Source organism: Aureococcus anophagefferens (assembly GCF_000186865.1).
Source record: "Aureococcus anophagefferens unplaced genomic scaffold AURANscaffold_8, whole genome shotgun sequence".
Taxonomy (NCBI): Eukaryota; class Pelagophyceae; order Pelagomonadales; family Pelagomonadaceae; genus Aureococcus; species Aureococcus anophagefferens.
Genome location: NW_008705568.1, coordinates 1191611 through 1207313, shown reverse-complemented (window position 1 = coordinate 1207313; position 15703 = coordinate 1191611). Strand labels below are relative to the sequence as shown.

At 71.2% G+C, this 15703-nt stretch overlaps 3 protein-coding genes across 3 annotated transcripts; 2 read left to right on the top strand and 1 right to left on the bottom strand.

Annotated features, from left to right (window-relative positions):
* Window positions 1-50: 50 nt before the first annotated feature.
* On the top strand, window positions 51-3297 carry TPP (hypothetical protein; the record flags this gene model as incomplete). The annotated part of the gene is made up of 4 exons (XM_009038476.1): window positions 51-232; window positions 269-1189; window positions 1402-1939; window positions 2204-3297. 4 exons carry the CDS (start codon window positions 225-227, stop codon window positions 2768-2770), a joined length of 2034 nt encoding a protein of 677 aa, XP_009036724.1.
* A 4188-nt stretch (window positions 3298-7485) lies between these two features.
* On the top strand, window positions 7486-7944 carry AURANDRAFT_5202 (hypothetical protein; the record flags this gene model as incomplete). Its single annotated transcript, XM_009038199.1, has 1 exon — window positions 7486-7944. A coding segment is annotated over one exon (459 nt), but the record flags the coding sequence as incomplete, so codon positions are not given.
* Window positions 7945-14431: 6487 nt separating this feature from the next.
* Window positions 14432-15622, bottom strand: AURANDRAFT_63946 (hypothetical protein; the record flags this gene model as incomplete). The annotated part of the gene is made up of 1 exon (XM_009038336.1): window positions 14432-15622. The coding sequence occupies one exon, from the start codon at window positions 15620-15622 to the stop codon at window positions 14432-14434; it is 1191 nt and encodes a 396-aa protein (XP_009036584.1).
* Between the last annotated feature and the right edge of the window lie 81 nt (window positions 15623-15703).

Here is a 15703-nt window from a genome sequence, read left to right as displayed (position 1 = left end):
GCGGCCTCGCGGCGTCGGTGCGCGCGCTCGAGCGCGCCGGCGTCCACGTGCGCTGGGTCGCGTGGCCCGGGTGCTTCGTGGAGAAGACGAGCGAGGAGGGCGTGCGCCAGCGTTTAGAAGAGGAGTACAACTGCCACCCCGTCTTCCTCGATCGCGCCGTCGAGGAGCTCTTCTACGCGCGCTTCTGCCACGGCGTGCTCTGGCCCCTGTTCCACTGCATCCCGATGATGACGTCGCTCACGAAGTTCGAGGAGGGCGAGGAGACGAGCCGCGACGCGACGCTCGTGGGCGCCCGGGCGACGGACCAGTACGAGGCTTATTTGTCCGTGAACCAGCTCTACCTCGAGGCCGTCGCCGCGGAGTACGTCGAGGGCGATTTGGTGTTGGTCCACGACTACGAGCTCATGCTCCTCCCCGCGATGCTCCGGAGCCGCTTCCCGGAGATTAGCTGCGGCTACTTCTGCAACTGCCCCTTCCCCTCGACGGAGTTCTACCGCATGCTGCCCGCGCGCGAGGCGCTGCTCCGGGGCGCGCTCGGCGCGGACCTCGTGTCGTTCAACCACTTCGACTACGTGCGCCACTTCCTCAACGCGTGCATGCGCGTGCTGGGCCTCGAGTCGCTGCCGAGTAGGCTCGAGTACAACGGCCGCCTCGTGACCGTGTCCATCTGCCCCGCGGGCATCGCGCCCGAGGCCTTTGAGGTCAACACGGACTCGGAGCTGTCCGTGGCCGTGCGGGGCCGCGCGGACCAGATGCGCGCGGGGCCCTTCCGCCACCGGAAGGTGCTCCTGTCCCTCGACGCGCTCGACATGTCCAAGGGGATTCCTCAAAGGCTCCTCGCGTTGGAGGCGCTCTTGGAGTTCCGGCCCGAGTGGCGCGGCCGCGCGATCCTCGTGCTGGCCGCGCGCGACCGGGGCCGCGTCGTCGACGCGCAGCTCCGCAAGGCCGTCGACGGTTTGGTGGGCCACGTCAACGGCCGCTTCGGCCGGGCGGACTACTGCCCCGTGCACTACCTCAAGCACACGCTCACGCGCGTCGAGAAGCTCGCGTTATATTCCCTCGCGGACGTGGCTTTAGTCGCGTCCGTGCGCGAGGGCATCAACCTGAGCGCCATGGAGTTCGTCGCCGTGCAGAACGCCTTCGCGGAGTGCGAGCGGCGCTACGACCCGGGCGTGCTCGTCTACTCGGAGTTCGCGGCTGTGCCGAAACCAACCACTGGTTTGGGTGGTCCTGACCAAACTTGAGAATTCTCTAGCTCGGTCAAATCGAAGTCGATTCGGCTGATTTTTTGGACGGATCGATCGCTCTCGTCGAGTTCTCGAAGCCCAGCCGAAGAGCTTGTGTCAAAACATTCGAATACGCTCACATTGAAGTCGGGTTGAAGATTTGGTTTCGGCACAGGTTCGCGGGCTGCGCGACGTCCTTCGAGGACGGCGCGCTCGTCGTCAACCCCCACGACACGGACGGCGTCGCCCAGTCGCTCCACGCGGCGCTGACGATGACGTCGACGACGAAGCAGGTCCGGCACCACAAGCTGGCGCGCTACGTGAACACGTACACGGCGGAGCTCTGGAGCAACCGCCTCGTCAAGGAATTAAGGCAGGCGCGGGAGAAGGCCGCGGCCTACGAGCAGCTGCTCCCCTTGGACGTCGCGCAGCTCCGGAGCTTCTACGAGCGGTCGCGGCGGCGGCTGCTCGTCTTCGAGTACGACGGCACGCTCGCGCCCCACGCGTCGCTGCCCCAGCTCGCGCAGCCCCCGCCCGCGCTCGCGGCGACGCTGGCCCAGCTCTGCGCGGACCCGCACAACACGGTCTACGTGCTGTCCGGGCGGTCGCCGAGCGATTTGGACGAGTGGCTCGGGAGCTCGTGCCCGCGGCTCGGCCTCGTCGCGGAGATGGGCTTCCGCCTGAAGCGGGCGCCGCGCTGCGCGTTGCCGTCCGTGCTGACCTTCGCGGACTCGTCGGCCGTGAGCTCGCTCAAGGGGTCGGCCCAGACGTTACCCGAAATCGCGGACGCGGAGCTCCTGGCGAACACGCGCCTCAACGCGCTCGCGGCCGACGCGCCGGTCCTCCACGACGACGACTACGGCCACCACGCGGGCCTCGACGACTCCGGCAGCGGCGACGCGGGCGACGGCCACGGCGCCGACGACGACGCGACGGACGACCGCCGGTCGGACAACGACGCGGCGCGCGACTGGGAGGACGTGAACCCGGGCGTCGACACGACCTGGGTCGTCGAGGTCGCGCCGATCCTCGAGTCCTTCACGCGCCAGACGCCGGGCTCCTTCCTCGAGGCCAACGGGTCCTGCGTGACGTGGCACTACCGCGACGCGGACCCGGATTTCGGAGACGCGCAGGCGAAGAACCTCATCTTACATCTCGAGGTCGTCGCGGAGAACCGGCCCGTCAAGTGCTCCATGTCGGCGACGAAGCGGCAGATCTCCCTCCAGCCCGCGCGCGTGTCCAAGGGCCGCGCGCTCCGGTCCGCCGTGGGCGTCGACATGGACGCGTACGATTTGGTCTTCGTCGTCGGCGGCGAGGCCGACGAGGACGTCTTCGAGCTCTTCGAGGGCTCGTCCCACTCCTTCACCGTTTCCGTGGGCCGCCACCTGAGCCGCGCGTCCTTCTTCCTCGACGACGAGGAGGTGCTGCCGACGCTACAGACGCTCGCCGCGGTTTCGAACCTGTCCATCGCGCCGAACCCGGCGTCCTTCCTCACGTCGAACACGTCCTTCGCCACGGCGCCGGACTCGCCGGCCGCCCCGTAACACCGAGCGGCCTCTTAGAACGAACCCCCCCCCTCACCGCTTGCGGCGCCGGACCTGGTCGACGATGTCCGCGAGGCGGCGCTCGTCGAGGACGCGGTTCACGAAGAGGCTGTCGTAGAGGGGCTGGTTCTGGAGGAGGTAGCGGAGCGTGTCCTCGTCGAGGCGCGTGATGGCCTCGGGCAGGCCCGTCGCCGCGGCGTGGGCCTTGGGCGGCGGCGGCGGCTGGTGGTGGCGGTTGTCGAAGTCGCCCGGGTGCGGCCGCGCGTCGCCGCCGGAGTCCGGCGGCGCGTCGGACTCGGCCGCGGGGATGCGCGCCGTCGCCGACGTGCGCCGCGTCGTCTTGTCCGGCGCGCCGAGGTCGTGGTCGTCGGGGTGGGGCGGCACGTCGCGCGGGTGGAGGTAGCGCGCCTCCATGACGCGTTTGAGTCGTTGCGCCGTCGCGTCGCCGGCCGTCGACGCGTAGTCGATGTCCGGAATGCACTCCTTGGGCACCACCGATAACGTCGGCCGCTTCCAGGGCCGCGCGGGCTTCATGGCGCGGAGCGCCGCGAGGCGCCGCTCGCGGTCCGCGCGCGCCTCCTCGAGAGCCTCCACTTTCGCTTTTTCCATCGCGGCGCGCTCCGCCTCGTGCTCCTTCTTCTTCCGGTCCTCGATGCTGAGAGACGCGTCGACGTCGTCGGACTCGTCGAAGTAGTCGTCCAGCCAGCCGGGCTCGGGCTCCTTCTCCGCGACCAACTCGGCGCCCGCGTCGTCGGCCCAGCGGATCTTGCGGCCGCCGTCGGGCGCCGCGGCCTTCTCCGCGAGCTTCTTGGCCAAATCCGCGTCGATGGTTCGGCTCGTCGGCGTCGCCGCCGGGCCGTCGTCGTCGAGCCCGCCGAAGAAGGCTTCGGTCTCCGTGTCGACGACGACCTCCTTCACGCCCGCGACGCCGCGACCCGCGCGCCGCGCCTGGATGCGCTCCTCGCGGCTCCCGTCGAGGGCCTTGGACAGGGCCTCGCCCCGCGATTTCTTCGTGAGCGCCGAGGCGAGGAGGTCGTTGGACCCCGCGCGCTTCTTCGCCATCTTGGGCTTGGGCTGCGCTTTCCGCGCGGCCTCGTCGCGGCGCTTCTCCTCGAGGGCCGCGAGCTCGGCCTCCTCGTCGGCCTGGACGGCGTCGGACTGGTTCACCTTGGCGAGCCAGCGCTGCATGAGCAGCGCGCAGGCGCCGTGGAGCGCGTCGCCGTCGACGGTGCCGCCGCCGCCGCCCTCGAACGCGGCCTCGCGCTCCTTCTTGAGGCGCTTGACGACCTTGCCGACGCTCGAGCTCTTGACGATTTTGGACGTCACCGGCAGGTCCGCGAGCGTGCGCACGCAGAGGACGGCCAGGGCCTCGTCGCCGGCCTTGGTCGCGTCCTCGAGCCACGCGCCCAAACTCGTGAGCCCCTTGAGGTTGAGGAACGTCCGGAGCGCGAGGCGCCGCGGCGGCTCGCAGTTGGCGGACCGGCGGAGCACGACGAGGAAGACGGCCTTGGCGCTCGCGCCGGCGTCCCGGAGCCGCGCCTGCGTGAGCAGCTGGTGCAGCTTTTCGCCCGCCGCCGACGTGTCGGCGACGGCGCCGGTGGCGTCGAGGTGCTGGAGGAGCCGCATCTCGATGACGTCGGGCTCGACGAGGGGCGCGTCGGCGACGTGCGGCGCGTCGCCGCCGAACTCCGCGAGGCCGCCGTCCGCGGCCGGCGGCTTCGGCTTGGGCGCGAGCGCGCTCGTCGGCGTGCCGACCGCGTCCGCGCAGCTCGCCATGGCGGCCTCGAGGCGCGCCGCCGGCGGCGTCGCGTCCGCGGGCGGCGGCGGCGGCGCATCCGCCGCGGCGGCGGGCGCGTCCGCGGGCGCGTCGACGTCCATGGGCGCGCCGCCGTTCGCGCCGGCGGCGCCGTCCGCGGCGGGCGCGTCGACGTCCATGGGCGCGCCGCCGTCCATGCTCGGCGACGGCTCGGTCGCGCCGGCCGGCGCAGCCGTCGCGCCACTCTCGCTCGCGGTCGCGGCAGGCGAGGCGACGGTCTCGACGACCTCCATGTCTCGGCGACGGCCAACTCTCGCGGCGCGCCGGCGTGCCCGGCCTCTCGCCGCCGCACCTCGTCCGCCGCAAGCCCTGCCGCACCAGGTGCCGCACGACTCGGAGTCCCTCCGTCGACGACGCCCCCGACGGCCCTCCCCCGCCGAATTCGGACGTGCTAGGGCACGATGGGCGCGAGGACGGCGCTGCCCCGCGGCTTCGGCGGCGAGTGGAGGAGGAGCCCCGGGCCGCGCCAGCTCGGCTCCGCGGGCCGCCGGTCGGCTTCGCCGTCGTCGTAGCGCGGCGTCGCCTCGGAGTCGCCGCCTGTGTGGAAACCAAATCTTCAACCCAAATTCAATGTGCGCGTAATTGAACGGATTGCGCCGGACTCTTCGACTGAGCTTCGAGAACTCGACGAGAGCAATCGATTCGTCCAAAAATCAGCCGAATCGACTTCGATTTGACCGAGCTAGAGAGGTTTGAAGTTTGGTCAGGACCCCCCAAACCAGTGGTTGAATTCCACACAGGTCGCCGCCCTCGTCGTCGCGGTGCTTGTCCGGCGAGGCCGCCGGCGTCGCGTGGTCCGGCGCGAGGAGCGCCTTGAGCGCCCGGGGCGTGCCCGTCGGGAACGCGGCCGCGCGGTCGTCGTCGTCCAAGGCGGCGATGGACCGCCGCGCGCGCGTGTTCGACTCCTCGTGGATCCGCGAGTCGGCGCCGGCCTTGGGCGACGGCGGCGGGCTGTCCGGGCAGAGCAGCGCCTTCAAGAGGAGGTGCGTCCGCAGGGGCACGCCGTCGGGCGGCGGCGACGCGTCCGCCGCGGCGCCGTCCGGTTCGTCGCCGCGGCCGTCGTCGGGCGGCGGCGCCGCGGGCGCGGCGGGCGGCGCCGGCGCGACGGCGAGGGACGCCCGCCTGAAACCCTCCTTGGCCGTCGACGCGACGGACGAGAAGATGGACCGCCGCTGCGCCGGCGCGGACGCGCGGCGCAGGTTGAGCTCGGGCGCGACGGTCCGACCGGGGGCCTGCGCTCCGAGATCCAGGACCGCGGCGAAGCCCGGGTCCGTGCGCTTCCAGTCCCGGAGCCGCGACATGCCCACCTCGAGGGCGAGCGGCCGCTGGCTCCCGAGGCACGCGGCGTAGCTCGGCCGATCCCGGAGCCTCCGCCAGTACGCGGCGACGCGCGGCCGCCGGTCGACGAGCGACCCCCAGTCCGCCACGACCAGGCGGTCCAGCGTCGCCGTGAGGCTCACGTCCGCCAGCGTGTAGTCGGGCCCGCAGGCCCAGGGCCGCCCGTCGCCGAGGTCCGTTTCTAGAGAGTCCAAATGCCGCCTTGCCTGTTCCAACGCCGTCTTCAGCGCCATCATCAGATTGGGCATCTTCGCGACGAAGTTGGGCCCCCAGCGTTTGAGGGATAATAGCAACAAGGGCCAGCGCCGCCGCCCCTGGAAGAGGCCCCGCCGCAGCGCGTTCGCGCCCACGTCCTGCGCCAGCGCCGCTTCGAGCGGCGCGCCGAGCGTCATCGCGCAGCTCCCGAGGCTCCTCGTCGCCGACTCCGGCGAGAAGTCGCCGTGGCCCTCGACGGCGCAGCGGTCGCACCAGGCGCCGACGGCCTCGGCGACGGCCCGGGGCACGAGGCTCTTGCCGGGCATGACCTCGTCGACGTAGTCGAGGCACTTCCGGCTCTCGTAGACGGGCCGCCCCTCGTGGACGAGCGTCGGCACGATGCCGCCCGGGTTCACGCGCAGGTAGGCCCGCCGCAGATTCCCGAAGTCGCCGTCGGGCACGACGAGGCGCACGCCGTGGAACTTGAAGGCCACGTGCTTCTCGTAGAGGCAGAGCCGGACCGCGTTGCTGCAGGGGCAGAGCGCGTTCCCGTAGAGCTCGACGACGTCCGTCGACGCGACCTTCTTCGACGGGTGGACGCCGCCGCGCATGGTCTTGCGCGGCATGGTCGCGAGGCGTGTTTGGGCCGCGCGAGGTGCGGCGCTTTCCGGCGCGCCGGGGCGGCGCCGCGCGCGGCGCTCGTGGGTTTCTCGGAGCGCCTCGCGCGACGCGGTGGCTTCGCGCTGCGGCGCGGTGAGCGCCTCGGGAGGCGGCGCCGGCGGCGCCCGACGCGGCGGGCGCACCCCAGGCGGCGGCCGCCAGGGGCAGGCCTCGGAGAGGGGCAGGCCTCGGATGCAAAACCGAGGCGAGGTGAAATCTGCGCTTCACTTTACCGACGTTTTCCTCGATGCTGCCCCAGCTCCGAGCCCCCTCAAAAAAAAAATAAGGGCTGCGCCGACGCGCCGCGATGGTCCGCGTCGCGGCGCGCGCTGCGCTCTGGCTGCTGCTGGTCCGCGGCGGGTCGTGCATCGAGTTCCCGGAGTCGTGGCAGCGCGAGCACTGCGTCGGCGCGCCGCTGCGCGGCGCCGGCGGCGGCACGGTCGTGGCGCTGGCGACGGACAGCACGAACCAGCTGCCCGTCATGGGCGTCATCAACTCGACGCTGGCGAACGCGCGGCGGCCCGACGCCGTCCGCTTCGTCGTCGTGACGCGCCACGTCCACGCGCTCAAGGAGCTGCTCGACGCGTTCCTGCCGGCGAGCCGCGTGAGCATCTGCGGCGGCATGGCCGAGGCGCTGCTGCAGCGGCCGGCGCTGCGGGACCTCATGCGCCTGGGCAACAGCTCGCGCGTGAAGCGCAAGGAGCTGCTGTCGCCCTTCAACTTCGCCGCCTTCTACCTGCCCCACGCGCTCGACCACGCGGAGAAAATCCTCTACCTGGACACGGACGTCGTCGTCCGCGGGGACGTGGGCGAGCTCGCGGCCATCGACATGGAGGGCTTCGCGGCGGCGGCCGTCGAGGACTGCAGCCAGCAGGTCGCCAAGTACGTGAACCTCGAGCTGCTCGCGGACGTGGACGCGTGGGGGCTGGGGGCACGCGTGCGCGAACACGGCGGCGCGTGCGTCTTCAACCGGGGCGTCGTCCTCTTCGACCCGGCGCGCTGGCGCAACCTGAGATTGACGGAGACCATCGAGGAGCTCGTCGCCGCCTTCACGAAGAGCTCCGCGCGGCTCTGGCGCGGCGGCATCTCGCAGCCGCCGTTCCTATTAGCCCTCGCGGGCCGCTACCTCAAGCTCGACATCTCCTGGAACGTGCGGGGGCTGGGGCGCATGGACATCGGGCGCGGCGAGTGGCTCCTCCTGGCCGAGGACGCGCGGAGCCGCTACGGTCTAGAGACGTCCACGTTCGACCGCCACGTGGCGCCGTCGGGGCCCTTCAAGCGGACGTTCAACCCCTTCTTCCAGCCGCTCGCCGCGCGCGCGAAGATCCTGCACTTCAACGGCGAGCTCAAGCCCTGGTCCATGGACCCGAAGGACGTGCTCCACTGGCAGCTGCTGGGCATGCGCGTCGAAGTCGATTTGGACGGCGTCGCGCGGTTCTCGGGCACGTGCAAGCTGAGGACGTGCGCGACGGCCGTGAACGTGACGACGGGCCGGCGCCTCCGGTCCGCCTGCGAGCAGTGGTCGTCGACGGCGACGCTGGCCAAGAGCTCGAAGCGCTGGGACCAGCAGCACTTCTCCCTCGACGGCGAGCGGTGGAGCTCGAAGAGTTTGGGGTCCGTCGGCGAGTACTACGCGTCCGGGTGCATCGCGCGGCCGCCGCTCTGCACGTGCCTCAGCGACCTCAGCGACGACTGCGTCACGTCCTGCGCGGGCCACTGGCACGCCTACGTCAACGCCGACGTCCTCGCGCACCACGCGCGCATGGACGCGCGGCCGCCGCCGGCCGCGCCCGAGCCGACGCCGCCGCCGCCGCCCGAGCCCGCGCCGGCGCGCGCGCCGCGGAAGCGGAAGCGGGGGTGGTTCGGCTAACATCGAGCCGCGCGAGACCCGTCGACCCCTCCGACGGAGCCATGCTATTACAGCTCGCCCTCGACGCCGAGGCGCCAGTGGCGCATGTTGTCGACGACGAGCGCGCGCGCGTTGTCGCCCTCGACGTTGCGGTGCTCCGTCTCCGCGTGCTTGGAGCCGTTGTCGCGGAGGTACTTGAGCGCGCGGAGCGCCTGGGCGCGCGCGGCCTTGATCATGGGCGTCTCGGCGTAGGCGCAGCGCGCCTCGAGGTCGCAGCCGACCTTGTGGAGGAACGTGAGCGCCGCGGGGCTGTCGAAGAGCGCCGCGCAGTGGGCCTGGGCAGGAAAAGAGAGATTCAACGCCGCTTCAACGTGAGTGTTCCGCGCGCGCGCGTTCCGGAAAAAGCATCCACGCTTCGAGACCGTTCCAAGAGATGATCGGTCGTCCAAAAGTCAGCCAAAACGAGTGGAAAATGGCCGAGATATGAGCCTTTGAAGTTGGGAATTTCGCTCTCTTTTCCCGCCCCTGCGTGCGCGGGCGTGTTGCCGTTGTTCATGCGGCCCTCGAGCACGTCCGTGTTGCCCGTGGACGCGAGGGACTCGCCGTCGGGGCTCGGCTGGCACTTGTGGATCATCATGAGCACCTCGACGTTGTCCGCCTGGGCCGCGTAGTGCGCGGGCGTCGCGCCCGTGTTGTCGCGCTCGTTGACGGACGCGCCGTTCTCGTAGAGCGTCAGGAAGATTTGCGAGTGGCCGCCGACGGTGGCCGCGTGGGCCGCCGTCCAGCCCTTGTTGTTGCGCACGGACGTGTCCGCGCCGTGCTCGAGGAGCACGTCGACGAAGCCGCTGTAACCGCGCTCGCACGCGAGCACGAGGCACGTGTTGCCCCAGCGGTCCTTGGCGTCGATGTCCTCCGTGAGCAAAAAGTGCATCAAGCCGCTCAGGTTGTTCGTCTCGGCGCACTTGTGCATGGACGTGAACTGCGTCGCGAAGATCATGGCGCCCTTCTCGTACTGCTTGCGCTCCAGGTCCTCGACGCGGTCCTGGATGGTCCGCGGCTTCTTCGGGTCGTAGTTGCCGATGCCCTTCTTGAGGCGCGTCCGCTCCTTCTGCTCCTTGAGCAGGTTGTTCATGGTCGGCAGGCAGCCCTAGATCACGGGACGTCCATGCCCGATCGGCCGATGCGCTGTGAGCCAATTGCTGTTTGCGACATTCGGGGTGTTGTCGCTCGGGTGCTGCTCGTGAAAGCGCGTGCCCGGGAGACGGCCGCGCGGTCGCGGCTGACGGAGAAGTAAGCGCGTCCCACGGCGCGGGAGTCGACGCGGGCCGAGTTCCCCCGGCCTCCTCGTCGGAAGCCCCTGCGCCCGGCCGCGGTCTTGGAAGTTGAAAGCAGCTGAGATCACGAGTATACAAGAGAATTCGTGGGAGAGACACGAAGGCACAGGTGGGCAGGCTTGGTGGGGGCGCGGCGGTGTGTTCGTTCGTCGCGGTCGCGCCTTCCGGTTTCGCCCCGCGGCCGCGCTCGCGCGCGGCCGAGCGCGCGTTCAGGTCTCGCCGGTGATGCCGGCGTCGTGCTTGGCGAGGCCGGGTGCGTAGGGGGGCGTCGGGGACTGGGGGAGGGGCGGCGGCGCGAGGTCCGTTTGCGCGGCGTCGCCGGGCGCGACCTCGGCGGCGGCGCCGTCGATCGCGTGCTTCTTGCCGAAGATGTTGAAGTGGCTGCGGGAGCCGAGGTCGAAGTCGTCGCCGCCGTCGAGGTCGCGGGGCTCCTCGAGGGAGTTGAGGTCGCGGCTCAGCGGCGGCGGCGGCGGCGCGGCGGTCTGGAGGTCGCGGTCGCGCTTGAACTCGGAGAACCCGGCCGGGAAGCGGTCGCTGCCCGTGAGCTGGCTCAGGAGGCTCGGCGCGATGGCGCCCGAGTCGGACGCCTCGAGGAAGGACAACAGCAGGCCCGACTCGTAGGCGTCGTGCATGGCCGTCTCGTTGCCCATGAGCGCGTCCGTCGGCACGACGGGTCCGCCGCCGATGGGGAAGGGCCGCGCGGTCTCGTAACCGGTAAAGGCCTCGAGGTGGCGGCTCGGCCGGTGCGGCGGCAGCTCGTCGGGCACGTAGGCGCGGCTCCGCGAGCCGCCGCCGAGGAACGCGGCCTTGGGCTCGCCGTCGCGCGTCGCCGCGCCGAAGCGGTCGCCGCCGTCGTAGCGCGCGCGCTTCGCGTCGGGCAGGCCGTACTGGTGGCTCGGCGCGCCGTAGGTGCTCGACGGCTGCGACGGCGCGCCCTGGTTGCCGCCGGCGCTGACGCTCACGGTGGGCTTGCGGCGGATGCGGAGGAGAGAGTCGGGCGGCGCGCCGATGAGGTCGTCGTGCATGTACATGCAGGGCGCGAGCTTGCCCTTGCCCTCGACCTTGCGGAACCCGAAGTTGTTCAGCTGCCGCTGGAACGAGCTGAAGTTCGAGTGCCTGTTTTTTGGGGGGGGGTTCCGAGTCGTTCGCGCGCCGTTCGAAGGGACGCGGCGCGCGCGCCGGAAGTAGGCGCTCATCTTGCGCTCGAGCGCCAGGGGGTCGTGGATGAACAGCTTGCCCGCGTTGAAGTTGATGAGGTCCGGGTCCTCCTCCTGGACCTGGGGCGCGCGGATGACGGGCGGCCGCGCGGCGGTATTCCCCCGGGGCCGGCGGAGGGGATCCGCGTCGCGCGCGGCCCGGGGTCCTCGACGGGGCGCGCGCGCGCGGCGGCCGCGTCCCCCGCGGGCCGGGCGGGCGTGCGGACCGCGGCGGCGCTGCCCGGCCCGCCGCTTTTGAAGCGCGCGGCGGTTTCCGAGGCGCCTCGGCGCGCGTCGAGATCCGGCGAATCTAACCCCCCCCCACGTCGCAATGCAGAAGCGGCGCCGGCGCGCGCCATGGTCAGCAGCTTGACGAGGAAGTCCGGCGGGTTCGTCGCGCGCCGCGCCGAGGGATCCATGGCGCGGCCGAGCCCTCCGCCGACGCGGCCGAGCGCGCGATCGGCGATTGTGCTTTTTCGGGTCGCCCTGGCAAGCGCGATGCGGTGGTACGGTTTCGGCGCGTCTCAGGCGGTCCGGCGCGACGGCGGCGGGGTGCGCGGGTCGTTTTCCAGGCGGTGAACGCTGCTGTGTCCGGCCTCTTAGGTGTCGGGCCTGCTGCTGATTTTGGCACCTCGATGAGGTGGTTCGCAAAAGGGGGGCAACTTTGGCCTGACTGAGCGTGAAGGATCCGCGCAAAATCGACTTCGGAAGAAGTCGGAAGAATCCGCAGCCCAAACCGAATTTACCCGCCCTCCGGCGGCCGGTAGATGTTCCACCCCGTCCACGCGACGCCCGCCGCCGTGCGCACGTCGCGGAAGCAGCTCGCCCAGGCCGCCGTGACGTCGGCGCAAAAGTCCGCGGGCGATCGCCCGAGGCCGGCGCGCGTGTAGTTCGCCACGACTCCCTGCCGGTCCAGCAGGAAGCGCCGGAAGACCCCCCGGTCGCGCACGGCGCGCTCGTAGGCCGCCCAGGCCTTGGCCGGGACGACGCCGTTCCAGTCGTTCTCCGCCAGACCGCCGCGGTCGCCCAGGTACGGCTTCGCGTCGAAGGGGAAGAACAGCGTCTCGAAGTGGGCGTCGACGAAGGCCGCCGCGTCGCGGCCCGCCACGGGCGGCGCCGCGGGGCACGCGCCGAGCTTGTGCGACGCCATGGCCATGACCGGGCGGTGCGCGTTCGGTACGATTTGGAAGTCGTAGCGGTCGCGCCAGGCCGGGTGGCCCAGGGCGAAGCCCATCAAGTTCGAGTACTCGCTCGGCCGCCAGCCCCGGGCCAGCAGCAGGCGGAACGCGGCCCAGAACCGCGCGACGTCGCCGACGTCGCGCTCGCCTAAAACGGTCTCGACGACGTGCGCGCGGAACGCCGCGAGGTGGCCCCGGTGGAAGACCACGGGGAAGTCGACCTACGATACGTGCCTCGAGTTCCCGGCGCGTTTCGACGACTCGCGCACCATGAAGTTGACGTCCGAGTCGACGCCTATCGCGCCGTTCGACGCCTCGTGCTTCGTCGGCTTCCCCGGCCGCCGCTCGAAGCGCACGCCGCGCACGACGAGCCGGCCGTCGCAGGCGGCGAGGTCGCCGCGCGGGAGCACGACGTCCTGGAGGCAGCTGTCGTCGTCGAGGACCGCGAGGTACTCGGCGTCCGATAGCAGATCCAGCACGTACTTCCAGGCCTGCATCTGCACGTCGTCGAGCGCCGTGAAGTTCGCGTTGACGGCGGCCGCCGCGCCGGCGACCTTGTGCGGCGCGCGCGTCGCCTGGGAGACGTCGTAGGACGCGACCGCGACCGCGGGCTCGGCGCACGCGGCGCCGAGGCAACCCACCAGCCGGCCGACGACGGCGGCCGTCTTCGCGTCGTCCTCGGCGTAGACGACGAGGCGCCCGAGCCGCGCGGGCCAGTAGCGCAGCCAGCTGTTGTAGAAGTCGCGGGCGAAGAGGCTGTAGCCGCCCCTGCCGTCGTCCATGGACCGGAAGGACGTGAAGACGTCGAGGCGCCCGTCGAGCGGCCGGTCCCAGCACCGCAGGTACTCGGCGGCGAGCCGCTCGTTGCTCCAGCCGTTCGCGATGGCGAGCCACGCGAGCAGCCAGGGGCTGCGTCGCGGCCGAGCCATCGTGATCAGTGTGCAAGGAGGAGTTCAACGACGAGTGCTTGGCGAAGGTGCAGTGGAGAGCATGGACGCCTCCGCCGCTTACACGGAGCGATTGGTGAAGCTGCCGATGGAGAGCTCGGTTTCGCAAAGCGGCGCTACTGCCTCCTCCTCGAGGTCCGCGCGCCGGCGCAAGGCGCCCTCGCAGCAGCTCAACGCCGAGTCCCAGGCCGCCGCCGTCGCGGAGACGGACGCCGCGCTGCTGCAGCACCTCGTGGTGCGCCTGGGCCTCGAGCCGCCGACCTTCCTCGCCCGCGGCCAGCGCGGCGTCGTCTTCGTCGCGTCCTACGCCGGCGGCGCGTCGCGCGACGTCGCCGTCAAGCTCGCGCGCACGAAGAAGCGGCCGCGCGACGGCGCGGCGCCCGACGAGTCGCGCGCCGCGGAGCGGGAGGCCGCGTGGCTAAAACGGTGCAACGGCTTCGGCGTCGGCCCGGCGCTCCTCGCCGTCGAGGGGTCCGCCGTGGCCATGGCCTTCGCCGAGGGCGACACCATCGGCGGCGCGCTGGAGAAGGCGACGGCCGGCGACGGCGACGCGCTCGCGACCGCGCTCGCGGACCTCCTGGGCCAATGCCGCGCGCTGGACGAGCGCGGCATCGACAAGAAGGAGATGGGCCGCTGCGCGCGCCACGTCGTCGTGCGCGACGGGCGGTGCGTGCTTCTGGACTTCGAGCGCTGCGCCGAGTCGGCGAAGCCGCAGACAGGGCAGGAAAAGGGTGATTCAACGTCGATTCAACGTGATTGTTCCGCGCGCGCGCGTTTCGGAAATAGCACCCACGCTTCGAGAGCGCTCCGAGAGATGATCGCTCGTCCAAAAATCAGCCGAAACGAGCGGAAAACGACCGAGATAGGAGCCTTTGAAGTTGGGAATTTCGCACTCTTTTCCTGCCCAGGCCCCAGAACGTCACCGGCGTCGCGCAGTACCTCTCGCAGTCGTGGGCGTCGGCGCAGCTCGCGCGCGCGGGCATCGCCGTCGACGTCGCCGGCGTCCGCGCGGCTTCGAAGGCGTACAAGGACGCGCGCTCCGAGGAGGCGTTCCTCGCGCTGGAGCGGGCGCTCGGGCTGCGGCGCGGCGGCGGGGACGAGGACCCGCCGCGGGAGCGGACGGGGTCGTAACAGTTTTTTGCAGTCTTTTACAGGAAGCTCAGCCGTACGAACTGGGGGATGTAGGACGCCTCCGCGCCCGGCGCGAAGACGTCCGCGAGCGTCCGCCCGTTGCAGACGTAGGTGAAGACGAGGTCCGGCGGCGGCGAGGACGGGTCCCGGGGCAGGCTCGCGACGTCGTGCTGCATCGTCGCGTAGCAGAAAAATTTCGTCGTGTCGTTCTGCGGCGGCGGGATGTCGTAGACCTTGCGCGGGTCCGTCCAGGGCCCCTCGGGCGCGGGCGCCGCGCGGAGCTCCACGCGCGTGGAACCGAAGGGGATCGTCAGCGCGACGTAGGAGCCCGTTTTGTCGCACCACTGGGGCTGCATCTCGGCAACCTGGGGGCTCCAGAGCGTCGCGAGCGCCTCCGGCAGGTCGTCGCCCCAGCCGCGCCGCCACGCGCCCGTCCAGTACTCCTGCGCTGAAAAATTCCTCTCCCGCAAGTCCGCCCAGGGGATTCTGCTCAGCACTTCCCGGCCGCCGGTAGCTGCCGTGCGCACATTGCCGTAGAGGTAGAGCCAGGGCCCGACGAGGAGCGCGCCCCGCGCGAAGTCGACGAAGCCGCCCGTACTCAGGTTGCCCGTGTGTGGGAGCGAAAAGTAGTCCAGTTCCCAGCTCGCCGGGTCGTCGGGCCGGTCCGCCGCCCCGTCGATCGTAAAGATGAAGGACTCGTTCGTCCGGAAGCCCATCGGCCCGCCCTCGCCGGTGTACAAGACCCGGTTGCCGAGCACCAGCACGCGGCCGTCGACGAGTCGCGGCGCCGTCACCGCCGCCCAGAACGCCTCCTTCGAGCTCTCCCAGGACGGCCGGAAGAAGGACGCGTTGCCCGGGCCCCAGCGCCACGTCATCGCGTCGCGGGGCGCCGCGCCGAGGTCCCAGACGCCCACGGAGCTGTGCGGCATCGCGGCGCCCTCGCTCACCCGTCGCTTCCCGTCCCAGTGGCCGATGAGCGTGTCCCCGAAGACCCACAGCGTGCGCGTCGGCGTCAGCGCGCAGGACGCACCGACGTCGCCGCCGGTCCAGGCGCGCGACGTTGTGTTGCGGGTCCAGGGCTCAAAGGCCGCCTGGAGGAAGCCGTCGGGCGCAGCGGCGATGGCGCCGTCGAAGCCGGCGGCGCTTTGGAGAAGTAGCAGGAGTGTGGAGATCCAGTGAAGCAGCACGACTTTGGAGCTCCAGCTCATTCTTCGAAAGCGCGTCGTCTCATGCTTCGGGCAGCCCCATGCTCTGCGACGGCAACCGGGGGCTAGGCTAGGAGAGATTAC